Source organism: Schistocerca americana, chromosome X, assembly GCF_021461395.2.
Source record: "Schistocerca americana isolate TAMUIC-IGC-003095 chromosome X, iqSchAmer2.1, whole genome shotgun sequence".
Classification (NCBI taxonomy): domain Eukaryota; kingdom Metazoa; phylum Arthropoda; class Insecta; order Orthoptera; family Acrididae; genus Schistocerca; species Schistocerca americana.
Window position 1 is genome coordinate 299,483,470 of NC_060130.1, and position 27,196 is coordinate 299,510,665.

Sequence of the window (27,196 nt, forward strand, 5' to 3'; positions counted from 1 at the left end):
CATCCATACTCCACAAGCCACCTGACGGTGTGTGGCAGAGGGTACTTACAAGGGAACCTCCCCATCGCACCCCCCTCAGATTTAGTTATAAGTTGGCACAGTGGATAGGCCTTGAAAAATTGAACACAGATCAATCAAGAAAACAGGAAGAAGTTGTGTGAAACTATGAAAAAAAATAAGCAAAATATACAAACTGAGTAGTCCATGCGAAGATAGGTAACGTCAAGGACACTGGGAGTCAAGGAGCGGCGTGGTCTCGTGGTTAGCGAGAGCAGCTACGGAACGAGAGGTCCTAGGTTCAAGTCTTCCCTCGAGTGAAAGGTTTAATTCTTTATTTTTAGTTTATGTGAGAAACTCTTATGTTTTCATCACTTTTTTGGGAGTGATTATCACATCCACAAGAAAACCTAAATCGGGCAAGGTAGAAGAATCTTTTTACCCATTCGCTAAGTGTACAAGTTAGGTGGGTCGACAACATATTCCTGTCATGTGACGCACATGCCGTCACCAGTGTCATATAGAATATATCAGACGTGTTTTCCCGTGGAGGAATCAGTTGACCTATGACCTTGCGATCAAATGTTTTCGGTTCCCATTGGAGAGGCACGTCCTTTCGTCTACTAATTGCACGGTTTTGCGGTGCAGCCGCAAAACACAGACACTAAACTTATTGCAGTGAACAGAGACGTCAATGAACGAACGGACGGATCATAACTTTGCGAAAATAAAGAAAGTAAAATTTTCAGTTGAGGGAAGACTTGAACCAAGGACCTCTCGTTCCGCAGCTACTCACGCTAGCCACGGCACTTCTGAGCTCGAATGTTCCTTGATGTTGCATGTCTTGCACATGGACTACTCAGTCTGTATATTTTACTAATTTTTTTTTTATGGTTCCACACAACTACCTCCTGTTTTCTCGATTGATCTGTGTTCAGTTTTTCAAGGCCTATCCATTGTGCCAACTTATAACTAAATCTGAGGAGGGTGCGATGGGGAGGTTCCCTTCTTAGAGTACCTCTATTGGTTCTCCCTTCTATTCCAGACTCGTATTGTTTGTGGAAAGAAAGATTGTCGGTATGCCTCTGTGTGGGCTCTAATCTCTCTGATTTTATTTATCCTCATGGTCTCTTTGCGAGATATACGTAGGAGGGAGCAATATACTGCTTGACTCCTTAGTGAAGGTATGTTCTCGAAACTTAAAAGCTCATACCAAGCTACTGAGTGTCTCTCATACAGAGTTTTCCACTGGAGTTTATCTATCATCTCCGTAATGCTTTCGCACTTATTTAATGATCCTGTAATGAAGTGCACTGCTCTCCTTTGTATCTTCTCTATCTCTTCTATCAACCCTATCGTGTACAGTTCCCACACCGGTGAGCAGTATTCAAGCAGTGGGCAAACAAGTGTACTTTAACGTACTTCCTTTGTTTTTGGATTGCATTTCCGTAGGATTCTTCCATTGAATCTCAGTCTGGCATCTGCTTTACTGACGATTAATTTTATATGGTCATTCCATTTTAAATCACTCCTAATGCGTACTCCCTGCTTCCAGTTGCTGACCTGCTATATTGTAGCTAAATGATAAAGGATCTTTCTTTCTACGTATTTGCAGCACATTACATTTGTCTACATTCAGATTCAATTTCCATTCCCTGCACCATGTGTCAATTCGTTGCAGATCCTCCTGCATTTCAGTGTAATTTCCCATTGTTACAACCTCTCGATATACTACAGTATCATCCGCAAAAAGCCTCAGTGAACTTCCGATGTTATCCACAAGGTCATATTATGACACTCCCCTGGGGCACACCTGAAATCACTCTTACTTCGGAAGACTTCTCGCCATTGAGAATGACATGCTTCATTCTGTTATCTAGGAACTCTTCTATCCAATCACACAACTGGCATGATAGTCATCACACTCTTACTTTGTTCATTGAATGACTGTGGGGAACTGTATCAAATGGCTTGCGGAAGTCAAGAAACACGGCATGTACCTGGGAACCCGTGTCTATGGCCCTGTGAGTCTCGTGGACGAATAGCGTGAGCCGGGTTTCACACAATCTTCTTTTTCGAAACCCATGCCGATTCCTACAGAGTAGATTTCTAGTCTCCAGAAAAGTCATTATACTCAAACATAATACGTGTTCCAAAACTCTACAACTGATCGACGTTAGAGATATAGGTCTATAGTTCTGCACATCTGTTCGACGTCCCTTCTTGAAAACGGGGATGACCTGTGCCCTTTTCCAATCCTTTGAAACGCTACGCTCTTCTAGAGACCCATGGTACACCGCTGCAAGAAGGGGGGCAAGTTCTTTCGCATACTCTGTGTAAAATCGAACTGGTATCCCATCAGGTCCAGCGGCCTTTCCTCTTTTGAGCAATTTTAATTGTTTCTCTATCCCTCTGTCTATTTCAATATGTACCATTTTGTCATCTGTGCAACAATCTAGAGAAGGAACTACAGTGCAGTCTTCCTCTGTGAAACAGCTTTGGAAAAAGACATTTAGTATTTCGGCCTTTAGTTTGTCATCGTCTGTTTCAGTACCATTTTGGTCACAGAGTGTCTGGACATTTTGTTTTGATCCACCTACCACTTTGACATAAGACCAAAATTTCTTAGGATTTTCTGCCAAGTCAGTACATAGAACTTTACTTTCAAATTCATGGAACGCCTCTCACATGGCCATCCTCACATTACATTTCGCTTCGTGTAATTTTTGTTTGTCTGCAAGGTGTTGGCTATGTTTATGTTTGCTGTGAAGTTCCCTTTGCTTCTGCAGCAGTTTTCTAACTCTGTTGTTGTACCACGGTGGCTCTATCCCATCTCTTACGATCTTGCTTGGCACATACTCATCTAACGCATATTGTACGATGGTTTTGAACTTGTCCACTGATCCTCAACACTATCTGTACTTGAGACAAAACTTGTGTGTTGAGCCATCAGGTACTCTGAAATCTGCTTTTTGTCACTTTTGCTAAACAGAAAAATCTTCCTACCTTTTTTAATATTTCTATTTACGGCTGAAATCATCGATGAAGTAACTGCTTTATGATCGCTGATTCCCTGTTCTGCATTAACTTTTGCAAATAGTTCAGGTCTGTTTGTCACCAGAAGGTCTAATATGTTATCACCACGAGTCTGTTCTCTGTTTAACTGCTCAAGGTAGTTTTCATATAATGCACTTAAAAAAATTTCACTGGATTCTTTGTCCCTGCCACCCATTATAAACGTTTGAGTCTCCCAGTCTATATCTGGTAAATTAAAATCTCCACCCAGAACTATAACATGGTCAGGAAATCTACTCTAAATATTTTCCAAATTATCCTTCAGGTGCTCAGCCACAACAGCTGCTGAGCCAGGGGGCAAATAGAGACATCCAATTACCATGTTTGACCCTTCTTTAACCGCGACCTTCACCCAAATTATTTCACATTTCGGATCTCCGTCAATTTCCTTCGATACTATTGCACTTTTTATCGCTATAAACATGCCTTCCCCTTCACTGTCCAGCCTGTCTCTGCGGTATACATTCCAATCTGAGTTTAGAATTTCATTAGTGTTTACACCTAGTTTCAGCCAACTTTCCGTCCCTAGCACTATGTGGGCATTTTATTTATGTTTATTAATGAGAGCAGTTCTGAGAACTTTCTATAGACGCTCCTGCAGTTTACTATTACCACATTAATATTGTTATTCCCTGTTGCGTTTTGCCTACTACTACCACCTTGTCACGTCTCGGGAGGCTTCTTGTCGAGCCTAGGGAGGGAATTCTCTAACCTAAAAAACCCACATGTCCAATCCACACATACTTCGCTACCCTTGTAGCCGCTTCCTGTGTGTAGTGCACGCCTGACTGTATTCAGTGGACCCTACATTTCTCGACCAGATAGCGGAGGTCGAGAAATTTGCACCCCCAGATCTCCACAGAATCGTCCGAGCCTCTGGTTTAAGCCTTCCACTCGGCTCCAAACCGGAGGACTGCGATGGGTTCTGGGAACAATACTACAAATTGTTAGCTCAGATTCCACCCCACGAGTGAGGTTTTCTGCCTTGAACTTCGCCAACCACCTGTATGAACTGAGGATGACCTCTGAACCCAGACGGCAGGAGTCATTGGTGCCGACATGAGCAACAATTTGCAGTCAGGTGCACCCAGTGATCTCTATCACCACCAGCAGGGGCCTCCTCCACATCTCGGATGAACCCCCTCCCCCCGGCAAGCAGACAGAGTGAACACTGCCCTTCTTCCCTGACCTTCCCACTATTTCCCTAAGGGGCTCCATCACCCACCTAACACTGGAGCTACTAATCACTAATAAACCCCTCCCCCCGTGTGCCTACTTGGACCTTGCTGAAGGATCGGCCGCATGTCCACTCACAGGCAGAGCATGTGATGCCACACGGCCAGCCTCCACATTAACCCTCCAAACACTTCCTGGAAAGTGCAGCCCGCTTCGGACCGGAGTATTCTTGCCGAATTTTCCTAATTGCAGGATCCCAAGCTGTACTGAGATGGTAACCACTGTCTCGATTAATTAAATTTTCTTTCATCACCGAATCCCAAAATCCACTGGTGCTGCACAACTTCTTCATTTCTTCAAATTCGAAGGTATGCTTTTTGTTGATGCTGTGTTCCGCTTGGGATCCTGCAATTAGGAAAATTCAGCAAGAACGCTCCGGTCTGAAGGGGACTGCGGCCAGCGCTGATATGAACAGACACCAGGAATCCACACCCGCACGCGCACCCTCCCCCTAGGCCGCCCAAACTCTGGTGGTGCCGAGCGCAGTTCCGCAGCACGCAGCATGTGATTGGTCAGCGGCCCGAATCTGATAGCGGTCCAGTGGCTACAAAGGAGCGCGACGACAGACAGCATCCCGACACTTTGCCTGAAGATGAAGGATACGCAATCCATTGAAATGTTGCGACTAGAAGATGATGCCACTCGGCCGATAACTCATTAAGATTTCATAGCTCCTTAGGGTTTTTACTCAGATCGGTTGACAAAGTTTTACTCTGAAAGCCATTGGACGCTTCTCTCACTGCTCTCTTTATGCTCATTTTCATGTAGTTCAGCTAGGGTTTTACTTCTCTTGAATCTGAGGTGAGGTTCTCTTTGTTTATGTAACAGTTATTTAACATGGCTATTGTACTATGGTGGGTCTTTCCCAACTCTTAAGACCTCCCTGAGAACATACTTGTTTATAGCATATCACACGATTCCTTTGAATTTTTTCCATTTGTTTTCCACATCTTCATCGTCATCACTGACTATTTGATGCTGACTGCTCAGATGCTGTGAAATTTGTATCCTGTCACTCTTTCTAAGCAATATCATCTCCTTACTGTTTTTAACATTCTTTGTAAAACTGGTTGTCACAGATACTATCACAGCCTTATGATCACTGATACCTTCCTCTGTGTTAACTGATTTCATAAGTTCAGGTCTAAAAGATGTTACCCTCATGAGCTGGTTCTCTGTCTGCTCAAAGTAATTTTCAGACAAGACATCAAGAACAATGTCACATGAATCCGTCTCTGGCACCAGTTTTGATATCATGACACTCCAAATCTACACCTGGCAAGTTGAAGACACCCCTAGTACAATGGCATGATCTGGAAAATTACTAACGATAATCAGCAAGCTCTGTCTGAACCGCTCTACCACTACAGCTAATGACCCAGACAGTCTATATAAGCATCCGATTACCACTTTTGACTGATCTTTGATACTTAACTTCACCCCGATTACTTCATCTACATCTACATTTATACTCCACAAGCCACCCAATGGTGTGTGGCGGAGGGCACTTTACATGCCACTGTCTTTACCTCCCTTTCCTGTTTCAGTCACATATGGTTCGCAGGAAGAACAACTGCCGGAAAGCCTCCATGCACGCTCGAATCTCTCTAATTTTACATTTGTGATCTCCCCAGGAGGTATAAGTAGGGGGAAGCAATATATTCAATACCTCATTCAGAAACGCACCCTCTCGAAACCTGGACAGCAAGGTATGCCGCGATGCAGAGCGCCTCTCTTGCAGAGTCTGCCACTTGAGTTTGCTAAACATCTCCGTAACGCTATCACGCTTACCAAATAACACTGTGACGAAATGCACCACTCTTCTTTGGATCTTCTCTATCTCCTCTGTCAACCCGACCTGGTACGGATCCCACAATGATGAGAATACTCAAGTATAGGTCGAACGAGTGTTTTGTAAGCCACCTCCTTTGTTGATGGATTACATTTTCTAAGGATTCTTCCAATGAATCTCAACCTGGCACCCGCCTTAGCAACAATTAATTTTATATGATCATTCCACTTCACAGTCTGAATCCACGATAACCTCACCACATTTTATCGAATTCCTTACTGCTATAAACATGGCACCACCATTGGCGACTAACCCATCATTACGATAAATATTCCAATCTGAACTTAGGATTTCATTGTCATTAATGTCCGGTTTCAATCAACTTTCTATTCCTAATACTATCTGCACTTTATAACCTTGAGTAACCAATACTAAATCTGGGACCTTTCCTTGAACACTCCTGCAGTTCACTGAAATCATTAACCTTTTCTATCTCTAATGTGCTACAACAAATGTTCTCCGAGGCCAATGAGGCTAATTAAATCAGGCAAATTGTCTTTGATCCCGAGGGAGGGTTCCTCTAACCTGAAAAATCCCTATGTGCACGCCGCATGTACTCTGCCACCCTAGTAGCCGCTTCCTGCAATTAGTGTATGCCTAACCTATTAAGGGGAACCCAGCAATTCTGTAGCCAATAGTGGAAGTCAAGAAATTCGCACCCGATAGTGTCACAGAGTCATCTGAACTTTTGGTTTAGACCTTCCACTCTGCTCAAACCAGAGGACTGCGATCTACCCTGGGAACGATGCCACAAATAGACAACTTAGCCTGCACCTTGCATGTAATGGTAGTTGCCTTCAGCAAATCAGTAATCCACTGAATGGAGCTGAGGATGCCCTCAGAACCCAAGCGGCATGCGTCATTCATGCTGACATGTGCCACTAAATGCAGTTGGTCGCACCCAGTGCGCTCAATAGCTGCTGGCAGGCCTCTTCCACATCACGGATGAGCCCTCTTGGCGAAAGTATCAAGTGCACGCTGGCATTCGTTCCTGCCTTGCCTGCTATTTCCCTGAGGGGTCCATCGTCCACCTAACACTGGTGCTCCCAATGACAAGCATTTCCAACCCTCTGCACTCGTCTGACTGCTGGCCCAACTAGAGATGACTTCCCATGCTGGCTCAGAGTTATCACCAACACAGGGTAACATCTCGTACCTGTTGCTAAGGTGTAGGACGCCAGCTGTGTGACATGCTGCCTCTTTCACCTTCCGCCCAGTGACATGCAAACTATCTGCCATCCACTCTCAAGTGATGACTGACCAGACAGATGTTGCAAATCAGAATACGCAGCGACAGCCAAGACATGAGGAAATTACAAACGCACCAAAGGTGTCGCAGGCCTTGTCCCCAGGTCGTAGCCATATCATAGTGTGTAAAAATAGATGTAAGATCTCAAATGGTGGTTGCCAGTAAGCTACTGCACAAGATAAATATGCAAACTAGAATGCACTGGTCTAAACTATGTGTCACCTGCCAGCACAAGATTTACACTTAGTGGCGTGACGCGACAGCCTGATGGCAGGAAAATTACACTAGGAAGCTACCCTACACAAGGATTTGCACACAAAAACCAAAACACAGTGATCTGCTAACCACTGGTCTACACACTAAAAGATGCAGGTGCAGTTCACTGCTGCTGGTACACACTCACCACGTTTCATCATTTTCATTTACTGACAGTTGGGAATTGTCCCTTGTCAATCTAGCAGTGCCCTGGCTGCAATGATGTACTCTGTTGAGAGTGACATAAGACAGATGCATGAGGCGAATAACTATGTACGTAATTAATTCCGACATGCTGATGCATCAGTCTTCTAGTCTGTTATGGACCTACCAGTCAATGAGAAAGAGTACTTTTACTGCTATTTCAAGATACAAAATAACTTGTCCTTGTAGTACACAAGGCAAATGGTCGACTTCAGTTTACTGGGAGAATTTTATGAAATTTAGATTCACATCTCATGATATCAGGTGTACTGCCGATGCCTGGACAGTGTCTCGTGTTCCCCACAACGCCCGTGCCTGCGGCAGCCGTTTCTGGCAGTTCTATTTATCTCTAAGTGTTCCGTTTTCCGTTCACACCCATTTCCTCTGTTTTCTCCAGTGATGGCCATGCCAAGGCGTTCTGTACGAGGTCCATGCCTGCCAGGCGCATTCCCAGCACTAGCAACATGCTTTACATATTTCTTAAGCTTTAGGCAACTGCTCCAGCTACCTATTGCTCCCTGTCATTTGCCTGGCCTTACGGGTTCAGTATGCCCCTACAAGGTTTGCTTCCTGCTCAATTGCATATTCAGTCCACGCATGCCACAGCAATCTCTTGTGGCGGTGGCCGCCGTCTGCAGTTCTGTAATATGTCTGGTCCTAGGATGTGTAGTGCCTGAGGTTTCGCGTGGTTGATGTTCTCTCTCTTGTCGTTTTCGATGAGCATTACAGTTGTCTCCCGATTAGACAGTTGCCATCTTGTGCTCCACAAGAGATTCAATCCTGTTAATTAAGCACCTGGTTGTCTGAGATTCGTTACTGGAGAAGGGAACTTTTTTTCATTGTTTATTTGGTAATTATAAAGCCAGATTCCACACCACACTGAGCTGATGTCCTGCTTCCCAAATGGTCAAATAAGAGAAAACCTGATCAAGAAGGATATTAATTCAGAAGGGCATGGAATCTGGATTTAGAATTACTAAAATAAAACAACGGAAAGAGGTTCCTTCTTCAGTAACAGACTCGGACAACCAGGGGCGTAATTAACAGTATGAGATCTCTTATGGAGCACCTGGCAGAAACTACCTCCTCAGAAGACAACTGTAGTGATCACAAACAAGACAGGGAACAACATCAACTACCCAAAACCTCAAGCACCACACACCCTACGAGCAGCCACAGCACAGAACTCTAAATGGCAGCCACCACCATGGGAGATTTCTGTGGCGTGCACAAACAGAATATGCAATTCTCACAGCATCCTGATTCAGCAGGGAGTACATCTTGTAGGAGCATACCGAACCCACAAGACCAGGAGCATGACGGGCATGACAAAGCTGGAGTGGTCGTCAAAATCATAAGAAATGTCTAAAGCACATTGATAGTGCTGGGAATGTGCCTGGTGGGCATGTACCTAGTATGGAATGCCTTGGCATGGCCGACACTGGGGAAAACAGCGGAAACGGGCACAGACGGAAGATGGACTAGATATAAGTAGCACCAGAAATGGCCACAGCGGGTGTGGATGACATAGGGAACCCAAAACACAGCCCAGGTATAAATATGAGACACAGTCAGCTTGCTGATCAGTTGCAGGAAATACCTAATCAAGATGCCGAAATACGTCGTCATAATATTGTGTTGGGAAGACGCAGACCACCAGCAGTACACCAGATTCCATGAGACGACACCGAATCACCATGAAAGTCTAAGAAATTACAGAGCTTAGATTATCTACAAAGGAGACAATATACAGAATACTAGTGCGACCCATTCCTGAGTACTGCTCGAGTGTTTAGGATCCCCACCAGGTCAGACTAAAAGAAGACCTTGGGGCTACTTGGAAGCACACTGTTACATTTGTTGTAGGTAGATTCAATCAACATGTGTAAGTACTACGAAAACAGCTCATAGGAGGCATACAGACAGTCTGTTCCCTTGCTCCATTTGCAAGTGGAAGAGGAAAGGGAAAGACTAATAGGGGTACCTGTTATCCTCCACCCATACACCGTAAGGTGGCTACTAGAGTATTATGTAGATTTAGAAGAAATGTAGAGCATTCCGAAGTCTAGATTAGGTCGGTAGTTGACTGTTTGGTTGTGATTTGCAGTGGATAACAAATGTATCACAACAAAGATATTTTAGTTAAATGAAGTTTGTGATAAGACTGATTCACTTTCGTTAGTGTGACATTTCATACACTCAGTGATCTCGAAAATGACAGACAAATTAATAAGTTTATCAAACTGTTACAACTATTTGAAGACAGAAACTTATTCACATCTATTAAAATACTCATATTAGAGATAGCACATTAATACTCAAATGAGTGATCTCCGACGAAGAAAGAAAGAAAATATCTGAAAGAATGAAAAAATATTGGTCAGACACAAGTGCAAAAACCCCTTTATGTAAATAACTAGTCTATTATTGAATTTTATCGAAGTAAATTGTTTAATTCAATAGAAAGTCTTTGTATAAACCTTTTACAAATTAAGCGAGGTGTCCAATGAAGGCAAAAAATATATAAATAAATGTACTCAAATGTTAATATTCCAGAATAACAAACTTTCAAATAAACACAGGAAACATACAGATTTATTCTTACCCATGTGTGATGAGACAGCTCCAACAGAATTAACCGCAACATAGGATGCGGAGAAAAAGGCATCTTGAGTGATAGATTTCACATACAGTGGAGGAGCACCACTTGCAGAAGCAAATCCTAACTCTGCTGCACTTGCATTGAAGAGACTCCGTACACCCAACTGTTTCATAAATGGTGTCAAATCAAGTCCACTTGATAGAGCTGTAAACTGAGGAAGTGAAACTTCCGTCTCAGCATATGTGAGCCAGTGCGGCAGCTGCTGGAACGACACTCCTGGGAGTTTCACAAGAAGCTCATCTATATGATCAGGAGCATCCGGCAGAAGTATGAGAAGATTAAATGTTCCCACCTGTAGGCAAATCAAGATAATTTCTAATATAGACTTTACCTCACGAAAATCATTACGTATCCTTAAAAAAAAAAATCAACAAAATTAAGGCATATAGCATATTTCAATGCTACAAAATGGCAATCTATAAACAAAGTCACAATGTAATTACATGCCTACTATCAGACCTTCCATGTTCTGTAATCATCAAATTTACACAATACAAATGCAAGAGCAGTTTAAATAAAACATATATGAATTAAACAAACCCCCCCCCCCCACAAATGTCACCACATCAAAGTGCGTAATACAGTTTTCTACAAGCCCTAGTGGCAATCTAGCAGTATGAGCCTGGTGAAGTAACTTTCATAACTACAAAAACAACATTGTTAAGAGGCAATCTGCCATTTGGAGTCAACCACAAACTAACAGTAAAATTCGAAAATGAGGGCACAAACAGCTGTCTATAAATGTTGGTTTTGTCATTTGTACAGTATCATGTGAAGGGAATGTCCCACATGCAATGTTAACAATATATTAAATCAAATATTGTCCAAACAAACAAAATAAAAATAAATTATTTCTTTAAATCACAGTTGTGATGACAGACTGATCTGTGCTGTAGCCCAAAGTCAATGTTAAGGCCCTTGTGAACAAACTTGTTTGTCAAATTTGCTCTTACCTAGCCATGGATTTCTGGAACAAGCCTGTACATTTACCAACAAATTTCGACCCTTTAACCTCACTTTTTGAAACAGACACTATTATACTGTATATTGCCACTAGTGGGGCTGGCTATAAATGCAGATGCAGCATTTCTAACATTGACTCGGGCATTTTGTCAGAATAAGTAGTAGTATCAGCAAATGGAAAGTGAAACTTGTTTAGAGTTGGGTCATTCCATGCCAAGTGGTTTAGAGGTTCCTTCATAACCATCAAGGATTTTGGTGCAATTTTGTATGAACAATTGCACATACTTCCAATGAACATTGGTGTTTTTTCATCATTAGTTAAACACTTCCAGAGATACAGTGATTCGTTTGATGCCATGGTGCAGCTACCAACAGTGCACCCGGTAATTTTCAATAACTTTGAGACATAACATCTCCGATAATATTTTCTTGAAAGAAACAAAACTAGGTTATCTTGCATAACTTTTTCCGTTCTTGTAAGCGAAATAATAAAGAATTCCTGACCTATCTGCATACAGACAATTTCAAGCAAAGTCAGCTGAAAAACATAGATATTTTAAAAAAAAAAAAAAAAAAAAAAAAAAAAAAAAAAAAAAAAAAAAAAAAAAAAAAAAAAAAGGAAGCTTAGCTTTTTGTATCTCCGGAAGTAATTGTGGGGGAAAACCTGAAAACACCATAATTTACCAACACAAGGTCTTAGAATTTACAATTTCATTCTCCTACTGCTTTCCAATAGTTAACAAATTGAGGGCAAAGTTCATTTTTCAAAAACTGTCACACACTATAGTTGTTTAGTACTCTCTGGGCAAGGTAATATCAAAATCATGACTAGGAAGTGAGAAAGTCTGAATAATATGATATATTTCAGTCTGCTCTTCTATTATAACTACAGAATCAAACTGGTTATAAACTTCATGATTTAACTGTTCATTATCAGGACAGTGGAGATTATGGTAGCAAAACTGTTTCATAACAGCTGCAGCACACATCATACAAATGGTCTGCAGGTTTTACACCACTGTCACATTGTGTAGATTTTGATGAAGTTTACAGAATTCTTCCTCACACTTTTTGGAATGGACTCTTGTTACAGAGAATAATCAGTATGTCTTTATTGTGCAATTCTATTCACGTGCTAGTTTAATTCTGGTTTAAGGTACAGTATACCTTGTATTAGTATAGTTTGCAGTCAATGTAGAACATTAGTCAACACATGAAAAATTGTATAAATATGTTGGTACAGTCCACGATGACTTAACAACTGCTGGCTTCTTTCAAAGTGAGAAAACCAGTACCTACATGACCACAGGGGCCACGTCTGACAGCTGGCAACAGCAGCCATGGGTGAGTTTCTTTATCACAGGTTCCCAAGCTGATTATGCGGTTTCTATAAGAGTCAGAGGCCAAAGCTAGAAGCAGTCTCTTTTACAATCCTAAGCTTATGTCTCGGTGAAGCTACTTGAATTTTTTACAGATTTCATTAATTTGCTGCAGAATGCCACGAGGAAAAAACCATACAACTATACTTCCGGGCAGATGATGTCACTGATGGTATTGTTAGGCAAGAAATTCTGCTAAAAATAAAAATTGGCGCTTTTAGAGTGTGATTACCTCAAATTATTACATCAAGAAAAGAGAGAAAACTATTATTTTTATTGGACTCCTCATTCCATTTAATTTTTAAAAAATGATTTTGTAGGGCCGGATCCTTAAAAAAAAAAACTATTTACTAGTAGATTTGACTCCAGCTTATTTCCTAGTCATCAAAACTTTTTATATAATCTTCCTCAGAGAGTATTAAACAACTGTGGAACTTCATAACAGATGTCATATTTAATCTGAATACCGGTAGAATACAGGCCTATTTTCAATGCACATTCACTTTGTCATTCTTTTCTAGAGCCTCATATGCTCGCATTGCAAAACCAAATATACCTTTTTAGTTGGTTTAGAACGTGGTCTTTCTAATGACTCTAGTTTAAAGACGAGTTTGAAGAAGACTTTTACATAAATGTGGGACAAAAATAGCTGTTTTGGGCATTTTCAGAAAAGTTGTCAAATCTGCCCTCAATTTGAACATTGGAAAGCAGTAGGAGAATGAAAATTTATACTCTAAGACCCTGCATTGGCAAGTTATTACGTGCAAAGTTTCACGTGTATCATGCAATTACTTCTGGAGATACAAAAAAAAGTAATCATTACATTTCTTCGAGCATCTATTTTTTGGCCAACTTTGCTTCAAATGATCCTTATGCAGACAGTGCAGGGAAACTTTATTATTTTGCTTATGGGAGTAAAAAAAGTTGTACACGATTACCTAAGTTTTGTTTCTTTCAAATGGCTCTGAGCACTATGGGACTTAACAACTGAGGTCATCAGTCCCCTATAACATAGAACTACTTAAACCTAACTAATCTAAGGACATCACACACAACCATGCCCGAGGCATGATTCGAACCTGTGACCGTAGCGGTCGCACAGTTCCAGACTGAAGCACCTACAACCGCTCGGCCACAAATGCTGGCATTGTTTCTTTCAAGAAAATATTGCTGGAGATACTATGTCTCAAAGTTGCCAAACACTCATCAGAGCACTGTTAACAGTTGTGCTATAGGGTCAAACAAATGACTATATCCCAGCAATTATTAAATTGGCGAAAGTGAACGTTTACCAATGTTCACTGGGAACATGTCAAGCATTCACACAAAATTTCAGCAAAATCCGTGGTGGTCATGGGGGATCGATTTTCACAATTTGATGACGCGGCATTGAAGAGCCCAGTCACTTCACCCAAACACTGAAAAAGAGGACACATGTGTCAGTAAATTTATTCTCTTCTATTTGGCCCTCGAACGACAGTTCATTAAAATACCACAATGTAGGAACCCATACCCTCCATCTTACTTGAAAGAACTGGAGAACTTATTTTTCTTATTTTATTACACTCTCACTTGTACGTAGGGCATAGAATACCAATTTTCTTATTAACCACTTCTTGCATTATGTATAGTTGAGACAGATGACACATCTACCATTTTGGTAATTACCAGTGCTATTTTGTTTATATCCTTGGTTGTAGTTTCCATAGTTGTGAAAACTCATGATGCAGCGAGATAAGTTGTAATGAAACTATTTGTCATCAAACATATGCAGTAAGACAACACAATGTTCACAGATCCTGTCATATTTTCCTTCAATATTAATTCCTGGCAAACAGATCAAACATGCTCTATGTCTTACAAACACATCTAACAACACCGTACGCGGTCAAATATTTAGCAAACATAATAAAATTTGACATACTGTTTGACGATTTACAGGAGCCTTTAGGTTGGGAAGATCGCAATGTTGTTTTTAGTGTGCACTACTCATTCCTAGTAGTTTGACAGTTAAAACACTCAATTGTATGAGTTAGTGTATACATTGGTTGGAAGTTTTACTGAGGTTAGGCAGCCCTCGTTTTCCCCAGCACATGCGCATACCTATCCAATCAATTACAGGGGCTTACATTGTAAAATGAAATCTCAATCATCTCTAAACTGTTTTTTCCTGATACAGATAAAGCAATGATAAAGTGAAAGCACCACCAAGTTACAATCCCCAAGATTCACCAGGGTTTAAATCAATTTACTTATACAAGCATTAAAAAATTTAAGTGGCCTATAAAAATAAGTTGGAAATTAACAAGTGTAAAATAATTAAAAACAAAGTCTACTTGAAAATCGTTTTACTACTTCTTCAGTAATAGCAACATGGTAACAGTTTTGTATTGGACTCCCCCCCCCCCCCCCCCTTTGCATTTAAACATTAGGTTTCGTATTTGATGAATTTGTTACCACAACCAGATTTTCTGCTTAAACATGTTTGCTTAACCAACTCACATCCGATTGTCACCTTCCAATCTGACCTACACTTCAAGCTGTGCTAGAGATCAGTGTCACCACAAGCAAGGTGTGGTCCACCACACAACTTTAGCCAGAAACCTGCAGTATCAACCTTCCAAATATAAGACTAGGAAATTCTTTCTCCATTTTATTTCATACCTCTCAGTCATCTTTTCACACTTTCAACATATTATATGGTGCAATAAATAGTCTGTACTTCGACGTTTAAATTTGTTACATGACTAATAACTCATGTACTTATATCTGGGTTTCAAGTAGATTACTCTCTAATGTGCAAACAACAATGCAGTATCAAATGCTACATAATTCTTAAAAAGTCTATTAAGATTTATAAAAAAAAGAAAACTGAATAAACTATGTGACATATGCATCACTTCAAACATCCATTGCGTTGCACATATAAGAATTTGCAAGTTTTCATCCATGAGATTTACAGTGTTCTGCAGTACTTAGACAGCAAAGAAATACTGACACTGGTTTTATAATTCAGTTATTTCCATGCATAATTTTAGGTTTCTTTTTTATTGATCCATACTGTCAGTCTTTTGCTCGAGGCCAAAATAAACTTTTCTGGCAAAGAGACTCCAGTAACATAATTCAAATACAAGTTGCAATACACAGTTGCCGACATTTTATGTACTATGAACACACTACTTTATATCATAGTATATGTCTACAATATAACAGAAATCCTCAAATTGCCTACACTTGGCGCTATGTTCACAACAAATGGTTTCACACAAAAATGAACCAAGATCAGCGCTAGTTTGTATTATAGTTACAAAAATGTTGCTGATCATTGGTTGTCACACAGAAACCATGAAATATTTTGATTACTTTATTGCATCACGTCACTATCGTATGCAAATAAAATGTTCACCATCTGATGGTAACTCATTGTACAGCAGCTGTTCCACGAATCATATACCATCACAGAACCTTATCCAGGTCATCTACTAACAAGATACCATTATCTCTAACAAGCCATACATAAACTTCCACTAATTTCTATGTTAAGTTACCAATTGTGTGTCTCCATGATTGTCATAATCACACAGCTTAAATCGAATTTCAAACACTTGGTAGACAGCAGAATTAAATTCAAAACAACATTCTTATCATTCGAATAATCCATCCACACCATAATATTCACTTCTATTCATCCAGTAAGTGTGATGCCATGTATATTAACACAATATCAATCACCTGGGTCCCTTGATACGGGGAAGTATAATTCATAAAATGAAACTATTGATAATATAGGCGTTATTTCATGAGTACATTAAAATATGTGCTGCTTGGCATATACAAATGAATACTGATGAAATTAACTAGGTATGAGTGTTCTGTGTGGATACGTGAAAACACCAAACTTAAGGATTCCTTTCAATTAAAACTTTATTCAGTATTTACATTTGACCAGCCTCTTGTGAGCAGATTAAGTCGTTGCCATGTTACTTTAGCACAGAATGTTAGAGTCATACTAACCAACAAAATGTAGCCTTTCCATCCGCCCCACTGTAACTATACAAAATTTGCAACATTTTGTTCACGTCTCCTGTTACCATATACTATGCAACTAAGCACGAACTCTCCCTAACGTCAAAATTCCTATACGCGGAAAATCAATGTGGCGTTGTGACCCTAACGCGCCTTTATTTACATATACGTTACCAGTGTTGCCAACTCGATGACACAACTTTGTACTAAAAATGAATCACAAGTCGCTAGGAAAAAGTCATCTCTGAACGCACAGGCGCTAAAAAAGGCGTAAAAATGTTTTACAATAATAATCGCATTGAAGTAAAACAAATGCAACATCAGACAACGGTGAAAGTTTCGATCAGTGTTGTATTAAGAAGTGATGGAAAAATCTGGTCATTGTAAACATTTCTGGCACAGTTGAAATGTATATGAATTGCAAATAAATGGGTGCTGCTGTGGAAAACGGTTTCATAATACGCATTTGTTGAGCACCGTAGTAATGTTTCTTCAGAGTATGCATAATTAATTCACATTTCACATAACACGCACCTAAGAGGCAAAGAATTTTTTTGTGTAGCGATGGTTCCCATCTCGATCGAAGTTCAGAGTGCCCTTACTATTTCAGAGCAGAGTGAATCAACATCCCTAACTTCTATCACGTTACGCCAAGAAACCACAATTCTCGTGCAATAATGTTTATGTTTTAAAATATGAAAATCATTTAGAAATTAATCAGAGTTAATTGTAATGTATAAAGCAGCAGCCTATAATGCATCATTAACATCTATAGCTATAATCCTAAAGTAAGCGAAAAGAGTGAAAAGACGTCGACAGTAAATCTTCCGCCTAGCTTCTGTCGTAGTATTTTATTTACTCCTTTGTCTAATAATAGATCGATAAGTTCCTTAAATATCAAAAATTCTCTTCGTGAATATACACTCCTGGAAATGGAAAAAAGAACACATTGACACCGGTGTGTCAGACCCACCATACTTGCTCCGGACACTGCGAGAGGGCTGTACAAGCAATGATCACACGCACGGCACAGCGGACAAACCAGGAACCGCTGTGTTGGCCGTCGAATGGCGCTAGCTGCGCAGCATTTGTGCACCGCCGCCGTCAGTGTCAGGCAGTTTGCCGTGGCGTACGGAGCTTCATCGCAGTCTTTAACACTGGTAGCATGCGTGGACGTGAACCGTATGTGCAGTTGACGGACTTTGAGCGAGGGCGTATAGTGGGCATGCGGGAGGCCGGGTGGACGTACTGCCGAATTGCTCAACACGTGGGGCGTGAGGTCTCCACAGTACATCGATGTTGTCGCCAGTGGTCGGTGGAAGGTGGACGTGCCCGTCGACCTGGGACCGGACCGCAGCGACGCACGGATGCACGCCAAGACCGTAGGATCCTACGCAGTGCCGTAGGGGACCGCACCGCCACTTCCCAGCAAATTAGGGACACTGTTGCTCCTGGGGTATCGGCGAGGACCATTCGCAACCGTCTCCATGAAGCTGGGCTACGGTCCCGCACACCGTTAGGCCGTCTTCCGCTCACGCCCCAACATCGTGTAGCCCGCCTCCAGTGGTGTCGCGACAGGCGTGAATGGAGGAACGAATGGAGACGTGTCGCCTTCAGCGATGAGAGTCGCTTCTGCCGTGGTGCCAATGATGGTCGTATGCGTGTTTGGCGCCGTGCAGGTGAGCGCCACAATCAGGACTGCATACGACCGAGGCACACAGGGCCAACACCCGGCATCATGGTGTGGGGAGCGATCTCCTACACTGGCCGTACACCACTGGTGATCGTCGAGGGGACACTGAATAGTGCACGGTACATCCAAACCGTCATCGAACCCATCGTTCTACCATTCCTAGGGCGGCAAGGGAACTTGCTGTTCCAACAGGACAATGCACGTCCGCATGTATCCCGTGCCCCCCAACGTGCTCTAGAAGGTGTAAGTCAACTACCCTGGCCAGCAAGATCTCCGGATCTGTCCCCCATTGAGCATGTTTGGGCCTGGATGAAGCGTCGTCTCGCGCGGTCTGCATGTCCAGCACGAACGCTGGTCCAACTGAGGCGCCAGGTGGAAATGGCATGGCAAGCCGTACCACAGGACTACATCCAGCATCTCTACGATCGTCTCCATGGGAGAATAGCAGCCTGCATTGCTGCGAAAGGTGGATATAGACTGTACTAGTGCCGACATTGTGCATGCTCTGTTGCCTGTGTCTATGTGCCTGTGGTTCTGTCAGTGTGATCATGTGATGTATCTGACCCCAGGAATGTGTCAATAAAGGTTCCCCTTCCTGGGACAATGAATTCACGGTGTTCTTATTTCAATTTACAGGAGTGTATTTTCCCCATAAAGTCTGCCAGCAGACATACTTTCTATTATGCTGCAAGGAAAAATGTCAAGTTGCACAGATTACTGTAAAAATTATATCTTAAGACACCAGGTGCCAAATCTTTTACTTTTCTGCAAATACACTGGAGAAATGCGACTAGATTAAAATGTCACGAACTAATTGTAACTATTTTCAACTTGTACACTTATCTTACTACAGTACGTGCAAAATAGTTTTCCGAATCGTATAGCCGTGAAAACTTGCTGAGTCTGTACAACGCCCGAGTTTGCCAGCCAATCAGGGAACGATATTCCGCTAGCAGAGTGTATCAAGAAATAAAATTTCTCCAGCACCGGTTTAAACAGCAATGTATTCCGTTCGTATTATTAGATATTTGTTACTGTACACCACTCTAGTAGTCTAACGTAGTTTGTCAGTTGCTGATCTTTGCTCTATCTGAAATCGCAATTTTTAATACTACCATTCAATTAACGCTCACCTGTTCGTAGTCTGAAAATGTTTCTATTTCATCTTCTTGTGCTGCCGCACAAGTTGAAGGCTGGTTGCTTTTCTACATCTACAGGTACATAGATCCTCCACAAGCCACCATACTTTGCGTGGCGGAGGGTACCCTATACCACTACTTGTCATTTCATTTCCTGTTCCTCTCGTAAATAGAGCGAGGAAAAAACGACTATCTATTTACCTCCGAATGGGCCCTAATTTCTCGTATCTTATCTTCGTGGTCCCTGCACGTAATGTATTGTTGCCAACAGTACAATCGTTCTGCAGTCAGCTTCAGACGCCGGTTCTTCTAAGTTTCTCGAAAAGAACGTCGCCTTCCCTCCAGGAATTTCCATTTGAGTTCCCGAAGCATAGCCATAACACTTAAGTGTTGCTCGAACCTACCGGTAACAAGTCTAGCAGCCCGTTTCTGAACTGTTTCGATCTCTTCCTTCAATTCGTCCTGGTACGGATCCCAGACGTTTGAGCAGTACTCATGAATAGTTCGCACCAGCGTCCTATATGCGATCTCCTTTACAGGTGAACCACTCTTTCCTAAAATTCTTCCAATTAACCAAAGTCGACCATTCGCCTTCCCTATCACAGTTCTTACGTGCTTGTTCCACCGCATATTGCTTTACAATGTTACGCCCAGATATTTAAACGACAAGCAGGACACTAGTAATACTGTATCCGAACATTACAGGTTTGATATACCTACTCATTCACATTAACTTCCATTTTTTCACTTTTAAGTCTAGCTGCCATTCATCACATCAACTGGAAATTTTGTCTAAGTCGTCTTGTATCTTCCTAGAGTCACCCAACTGCTACACCTTACCGTAAACCACGGCATCATCAGCAAACAACCGCAGACTGCCGCCCACCCCGTCCACCAAAACATTTATGCATGTAGAGAACAACAGCCGTCCTATCACACTTCCCTGGGCACTGCTGAAGATACCCTTCTCTCTGATGAACATTCGCCGTCAAGGACAATATACTGGGTTCTATTATTTAAGAAGTCCTCAAGTCAATTACATATCTGTGAACTTTTTCCATATGGTCGTACCTTCACTAACAGCATGCAGTGGGGCACCGTGTCAAATGCTTTCCGGAAATCTAGAAATATGGAATCTGTCTGTAGCCTTTCATCCATCGTTCGCAGTATGTCATATGAGAAAAGAGCAAGCTGAGTTTCGCACGAGCGATGCTTTCTAAAACCATGCTGATTCGTGGTCATAAGCTTCTCAGTCTCAAGAAAGTTTATTGTATTCGAACTGAGAATATGTTCAAGGATTCTGCAGCAAACAGAAGCTAGGGGTATTGGCCTGTAATTTTACGGGGTCCACTCTTTTACCCTTCCTTTTATACTGGAGTCACCTGCGCTTTATTTTTCCAGTCGCTTGGGACTTCGTGCTGGGCGAGAGATTCACGATAAATGCAAGCTAGGCAAGGGACCATTGGCATAGGATACTCTTTGCAAAACAGAACTGGGATTCCACCTGGACCTGGTGATTTATTTGCTTTCAAATCTTTCAGTTGTTTCTCTACGCAAGGTATGCTTATTACTACGCCGTCCATACTGGAGTTCAGATGACGGTATGTTTGTACGATTCTCCTGTGTGAACGATTTCTTGAACGTGAAATTTAAAACTTCGGGTTTTGTTTTGCTATCTTCAACTGCCACACCAGACTGGTCACAAGGGACTGACTGGAAGTCTTAGACCCGCTTAGTGATTTTACATAGGACCAGAATTTTCTCGGGTCCTGTGCCAGATCTTTTGCTAAGATGTGAAGGTGGTAGTTGTCGTATGCTTCGCGCATAGATCTTTTCACAGAAGCACTAACCTCTACTAACCTTTGCTTTTGTCGTTTGTGCATTCCCTTTTGAACGAGAATGCACCAGCCTCTGCTTCCCGAGTATCCGCCAAATTTCGTTGTGAAAACATAGTTAGTCTTGTCCATCCTCTATCCACTTACTAGGCACATTACTCTCCAGACCACGATTTACAATCTGCTTAAACTTTGTCCATAATTCCTCTACATCCATGTTACTGGAACTAAGTGATGCCAGTTCATTGTCAGAGTGAGATGCTAATAACTGCCTGTCTGCTCTTTCCACCGGAAACACTCTCCTAGCCTTCTTGACTGATTTATTAACTTTGGTATTCACATCTGCTATAATGACATCATGATCGCTAATCCCCGTTTCTGTACGGACATTGTCGATAAGGTCCGACCCATTCTTAGCTACAAGCTCTTAAGATATTTCCATTGCGTGTGGGCTGCCGAGCTAGATGCTAAAGACAAATTTCAGAAAACGTGTTCAAAAGCATTTCGCATGACGCTGTGTCAGTACCCCCCGCAATGAATTCATAGAAATCCCAGTTTATAGTCGGTGGGTTAAAGTAGCCTCCAACTAGCATTGCATGATGTGGGTATTTACGCGCTGTCGACCGTAGACTTTCTTTGAATGATTCTAGAACTGTCGCTGCAGAATCAGGTGGCCGATAAAAACATCCAAAAATTAACTTGATTCCACCTACACCTGTTATACGCGACCAGATAACTTCACTGAGACACTCAGCTTCGACCTCAATAGAGACAATATTTTTGGCAACTGCAATGAAACTTCCCCTCCTATGGCCTCTAATATGTCTTTCCGATATACTTTCCACGACTCGCTAAGTATCTCAGAGCTTTCCACTTCGGGTTTCAGCCAGCTCTCAGACCCAAGAATAATTCGAGAGCGAGAACTTAGCTGGAGGAATGTAAATTCAGGAACTTTATTACGAATACTTCGACAGTTTACTGATAAAACTGTGACAGTCGAAGTGTCTTTATTCTGAACGCCGTTTGATTTCCCTTGCTGCATATCGACTGGCGAGTGTTCATCAGAACGCCTCAAACTAAGCCTAGCCTAAAAAGCCCTGTGTATACTCCACAAGGATTCTGCTACCCGAGTAGCAGCATCCTTTGCGTAGTGCTCCCCTGACCTCTCAAGGGGAGTCCTATAAATCCCCACACGATAACGTAGGTCTAGAAATCTGCAACCAAGACCATCACAGAGTCGACGAAGCCTTTGATTGAGACCCTCCACTCGGCTCCAAACCAAAGGACCCCTATCAACTCTGGGAACGATGCTGTAAACTGCGAACTCTGCTTGCACCCCGCACGCGAGGCCATCGGTCTTCATCACCTCCACCAGCCACCTGTGTGAACTGAGCATCACCTCAGAACCCATGCCGATATGAGCCACAACATGCAGACGCCTGCACCCTGCACGCTCGATAGCCACAGGGAAGACCGCCTCCACATCTCGGATGAGGCTCGCTGGCTGACATACTGAGCGTTCGTTGGCTTTCTTGACAACCCTGAACGCTATCTACCTAAGGGGCTGCATAACACGCCTAAAGGTGGAGCTTCCAATAACTAGTAAACCCCCCAGCCCTCCGTGTGCCTGCTCAGACCCTGTCCACTCACAGGGTGAATGGGCGAGGTCAAGCGGCCAGTCTACACATTAGCCCTTCACCTCGAGCGACGCGAACGAGTTACCACAGCCACTCACACTGCTGTACGGGCGGACTCACCGCATCGGGTGCACTAGGAGGTGCCTCGGAAGCAGAGCCCTTGGGCAAAACAAGGTGTCCCATCCAATGTGCCAGATTCTCTGCCACCGCTGCACCCAAAGGCAGCAGCCTGAAGGTGATTGACCGTAGCCAAAAGTACAGGGTTATTACAAATGATTGAAGCGATTTCACAGCTCTACAATAACTTTATTATTTGAGATATTTTCACAATGCTTTGCACACACATACAAAAACTCAAAAAGTTTTTTTAGGCATTCACAAATGTTCGATATGTGCCCCTTTAGTGATTCAGCAGACATCAAGCCGATAATCAAGTTCCTCCCACACTCAGCGCAGCATGTCCCCATCAATGAGTTCGAAAGCATCGTTGATGCGAGCTCACAGTTCTGGCACGTTTCTTGGTAGAGGAGGTTTAAACACTGAATCTTTCACATAACCCCACAGAAAGAAATTGCATGGGGTTAAGTCGGGAGAGCGTGGAGGCCATGACATGAATTGTTGATCATGATCTCCACCACGACCGATCCATCGGTTTTCCAATCTCCTGTTAAAGAAATGCTTCTGCTTTAGCCTTTTACGTAAGATTCTCCAAACCGTCGGCTGTGGTACGTTTAGCTCCCTGCTTGCTTTATTCGTCGACTTCCGCGGCGACGCGTGAAACTTGTCCGCACGCGTTCAACCATTTCTTCGCTCACTGCAGGCCGACCAGTTGATTTCCTCTTACAGAGGCATCCAGAAGCTTTAAACTGCGCATACCATCGCCGAATGGAGTTAGCAGTTGGTGGATCTTTGTTGAACTTCGTCCTGAAGTGTCGTTGCACTGTTATGACTGACTTATGTGAGTGCATTTCAAGCACGACATACGCTTTCTCGGCTCCTGTCGCCATTTTGTCTCACTGCGCTCTCGAGCGCTCTGGCGGCAGAAACCTGAAGTGCGGCTTCAGCCGAACAAAACTTCATGAGTTTTTCTACGTATCTGTAGTGTGTCGTGACCATATGTCAATGAATGGAGCTACAGTGAATTTATGAAATCGCTTCAATCATTTGTAATAGCCCCGTACATTCAGCTGTTCGTGGACAGCGCCCAGCTCCTCCTGCGACCCATCACTGCATGCACACACATCCTAGCTATCCTAGCAAGACTAACGGAAGAAGTGAACTATAAAAGCAAACAGTTCTAGATGTCTAACTTGCTACCCTCCTGATGCGTCACCAATGGAAGCTGCTGCGTTAATGAGCTACGTAGCTGGCTGTTCAGTGAGCAACTATCGCACTGCAGACTGAATGAATTTACACTTAAAAAACGGGAGATTAAACTTCTTAAACAGCGAAACACGCGCGAAATTAATTAAATATACTACAAAAGAAACACAGAAAAAGATAAACACTTAACTTGCTGCTCTGCAGTTGTACTCATACTCGTATATTAGCTCGTATATCATAGCTGTATACCAGCCGAGAGCTGGAGCCTGACTGACTGGCTTACTAAACGAACGGACGGTTTATTTCGAAACAAAGCAAATGAGCAACCTCTGCGCTACAGACTGAAGTTATACAGGTTGTATCACAATTAATTGCATAGGGTCGGAAATGCATACCTGAAGAGCTACGAGCAATTTTTCATCTTCGATACTGTGAAACAAATCTCTTCTAGTGCAAGCTCTTTGCTTTCCATATTTTGGGAAGTGGTATGATGGACCAAAATAAGAGAAAAAATGTCCAGCAAACATGTGCTCTAAAACGCATTCCTTAAAAGTTACGAGCACTTGATCATTAGAAGCGTTGTGTTACGAAGCAGCAAAGATGAACACGTGCTCATGGCTCTTAAGGAATGCATTTTAGAGCACATTTTAACTGGACGTTCTTTCTTGTTTTGGTCCATATTACCAGTTCCCCAAATATGAAAAGCAAAGAACTAGATGTAGAAGAGATTTGTTTCTCAGTATCGAAGATGAAACATTGCTCGTAGCTCTTAAGGTATGCATTTTCGACCCTATGTTTACTGAGCCTTTTTTCCTTTTAGTATCGTGTAATTTCAACTTTATGTGTTTGCGCCATTAATTATGATACGCCCTGTATACAGCATAGGAAACAACTGTTTTATCCATATTTTTCAGTTTTTCAGTGAGGCAGAAATTTTAAAACTCGTTTTCAAGAACACATGAATGCTTTTCAGACTCAACCATTTTGAAACATCAGTCACTGCACAACATATGCTAGAAATCAAATATACATGATTATCAACAGGCTAGAAAACAATATGATAGGGTACTACACAATGAAATTTAATGGTAAGACACTAAATCTGGAACTGCCCAAGGCTTCCTGCTACTGCTGGCCCACACCTCTACTGTGCAAACTACCTAACAGCAGAACCTTCTTCTTTCTGTTAGACTTTGCAACTGACCTAGGCCTTGCATGTTCCCTACATCTACATCTGCAAGAGGCTCCTCTCCGCTCAACTCTGACAGTTGGTCAAATCTATTGAACGTATGCAAAGTATAACTGTCTGAATACCTCCTATTCCTAGCTGCCTTCTTGCCAACTGCCAGTTCCCATTCCCCAGCGCCCTCACTCTCCTCAACCTACCTAGTTCCTCCTTTGCGTGTTGTAACTGCACCTGAAGGGCACAGGTTTTATGCTCCTGCTCCTCTATCAACCTAGTTCTACTACAGATTCTGCATTCCCAGGAGAGGATCTCGCTAGAATGCCCACTGGCTTCCCCACTGCATTACCCCCAATGAAAATACTTTGAACAAATCCCACACCGTAACCCACTACTCACAAACCTACGACAGAGCCCACACTTCTCGCTCACCGTAAAATTTTACAGTTACTGAAAAAAAACTATACTTCTCCTCTACTTAACTTTAGTAACGCAAGTAGAACTATTTATAGAACTAACAATAGCGGTCTCGAAATTCTCTGTCTACTAAGAAAGCAACTATTTGTATTAATACCACTACACCACAGCTAATACCAATAACAACAAAACTTCACAAAATTATTGGCTAAAACCAAACATTCAATCGGCCACTGGAACACTCAACGAAGTTAAAACACTGAATGAAAGTTTTACTGAAATATTTTACTAGAAACAATAAGAAACGTCAGCTGAAAACTAAAGAACGAAGTTTATTAAACGAATTCAAAGCACAGAAAATCTAAAAAAAACAGTAAGCGAACGTTTCCAAAAGCCAGAAATAGGATAAAACACTAAATTTAGTATCTGTATATCGGTGCACAAATAACTTCGTAAGTACTTACAAGGGAACCTCCCCATCGTATCCCCCTCAGATTTAATTATAAGTTGGCACAGTGGATAGGCCTTGAAAAACTAAACACAGATCAATCGAGAAAACAGGAAAAAGTTGTGTGGAACTATGAAAAAATAAGCAAAATATACAAACTGAGTAGTCCATGTGCAAGATAGGCAACATCAAGGATAATACGAACTCAGGAGCGCCGTGGTCTCGTGAGCAACTGCGGAATGAGAGGTCATTGGTTCAAGTCTTCCCTCGGGAGAATAGTTTACTTTTTTTATTTTCGCAAAGTTATGATCTGTCCGTTCGTTCATTGACGTCTCTGTTCACTGTAATAAGTTTAGTGTCTGTGTTTTGCGACCGCACCGCAAAATCGTGCGATTAGTAGACGAAAGGACGTGCCTCTCCAATGGGACCCGAAAACATTTGATCGCAAGGTCATAGGCCAACCGATTCCTCCACAGGAAAACACGTCTGATATATTCTATACGACACTGGTGACGGCATGTGCGTCACATGACAGGAATTTGTTGTCGACCCACCTAACTTGTACACTTGACGAATGGGTAAAAAGATTCTTCTACCTTGCCCGATTTAAGTTTTCTTGTGGA

The 27,196-nt window shown here is 42.2% G+C and overlaps 1 protein-coding gene across 1 annotated transcript in view; it reads right to left on the minus strand.

The window, feature by feature from the left end:
* Positions 1 to 27,196, minus strand: part of LOC124555704 (intracellular coagulation inhibitor 3-like) — a 209,248-nt gene that overhangs the window by 16,523 nt on the left and 165,529 nt on the right. The window contains exon 6 of the mRNA XM_047129709.1: positions 10,474 to 10,822. Coding sequence (XP_046985665.1) covers positions 10,474 to 10,822 — 349 coding nt within the window. The remainder of the gene's footprint in view (positions 1 to 10,473; positions 10,823 to 27,196) is intronic.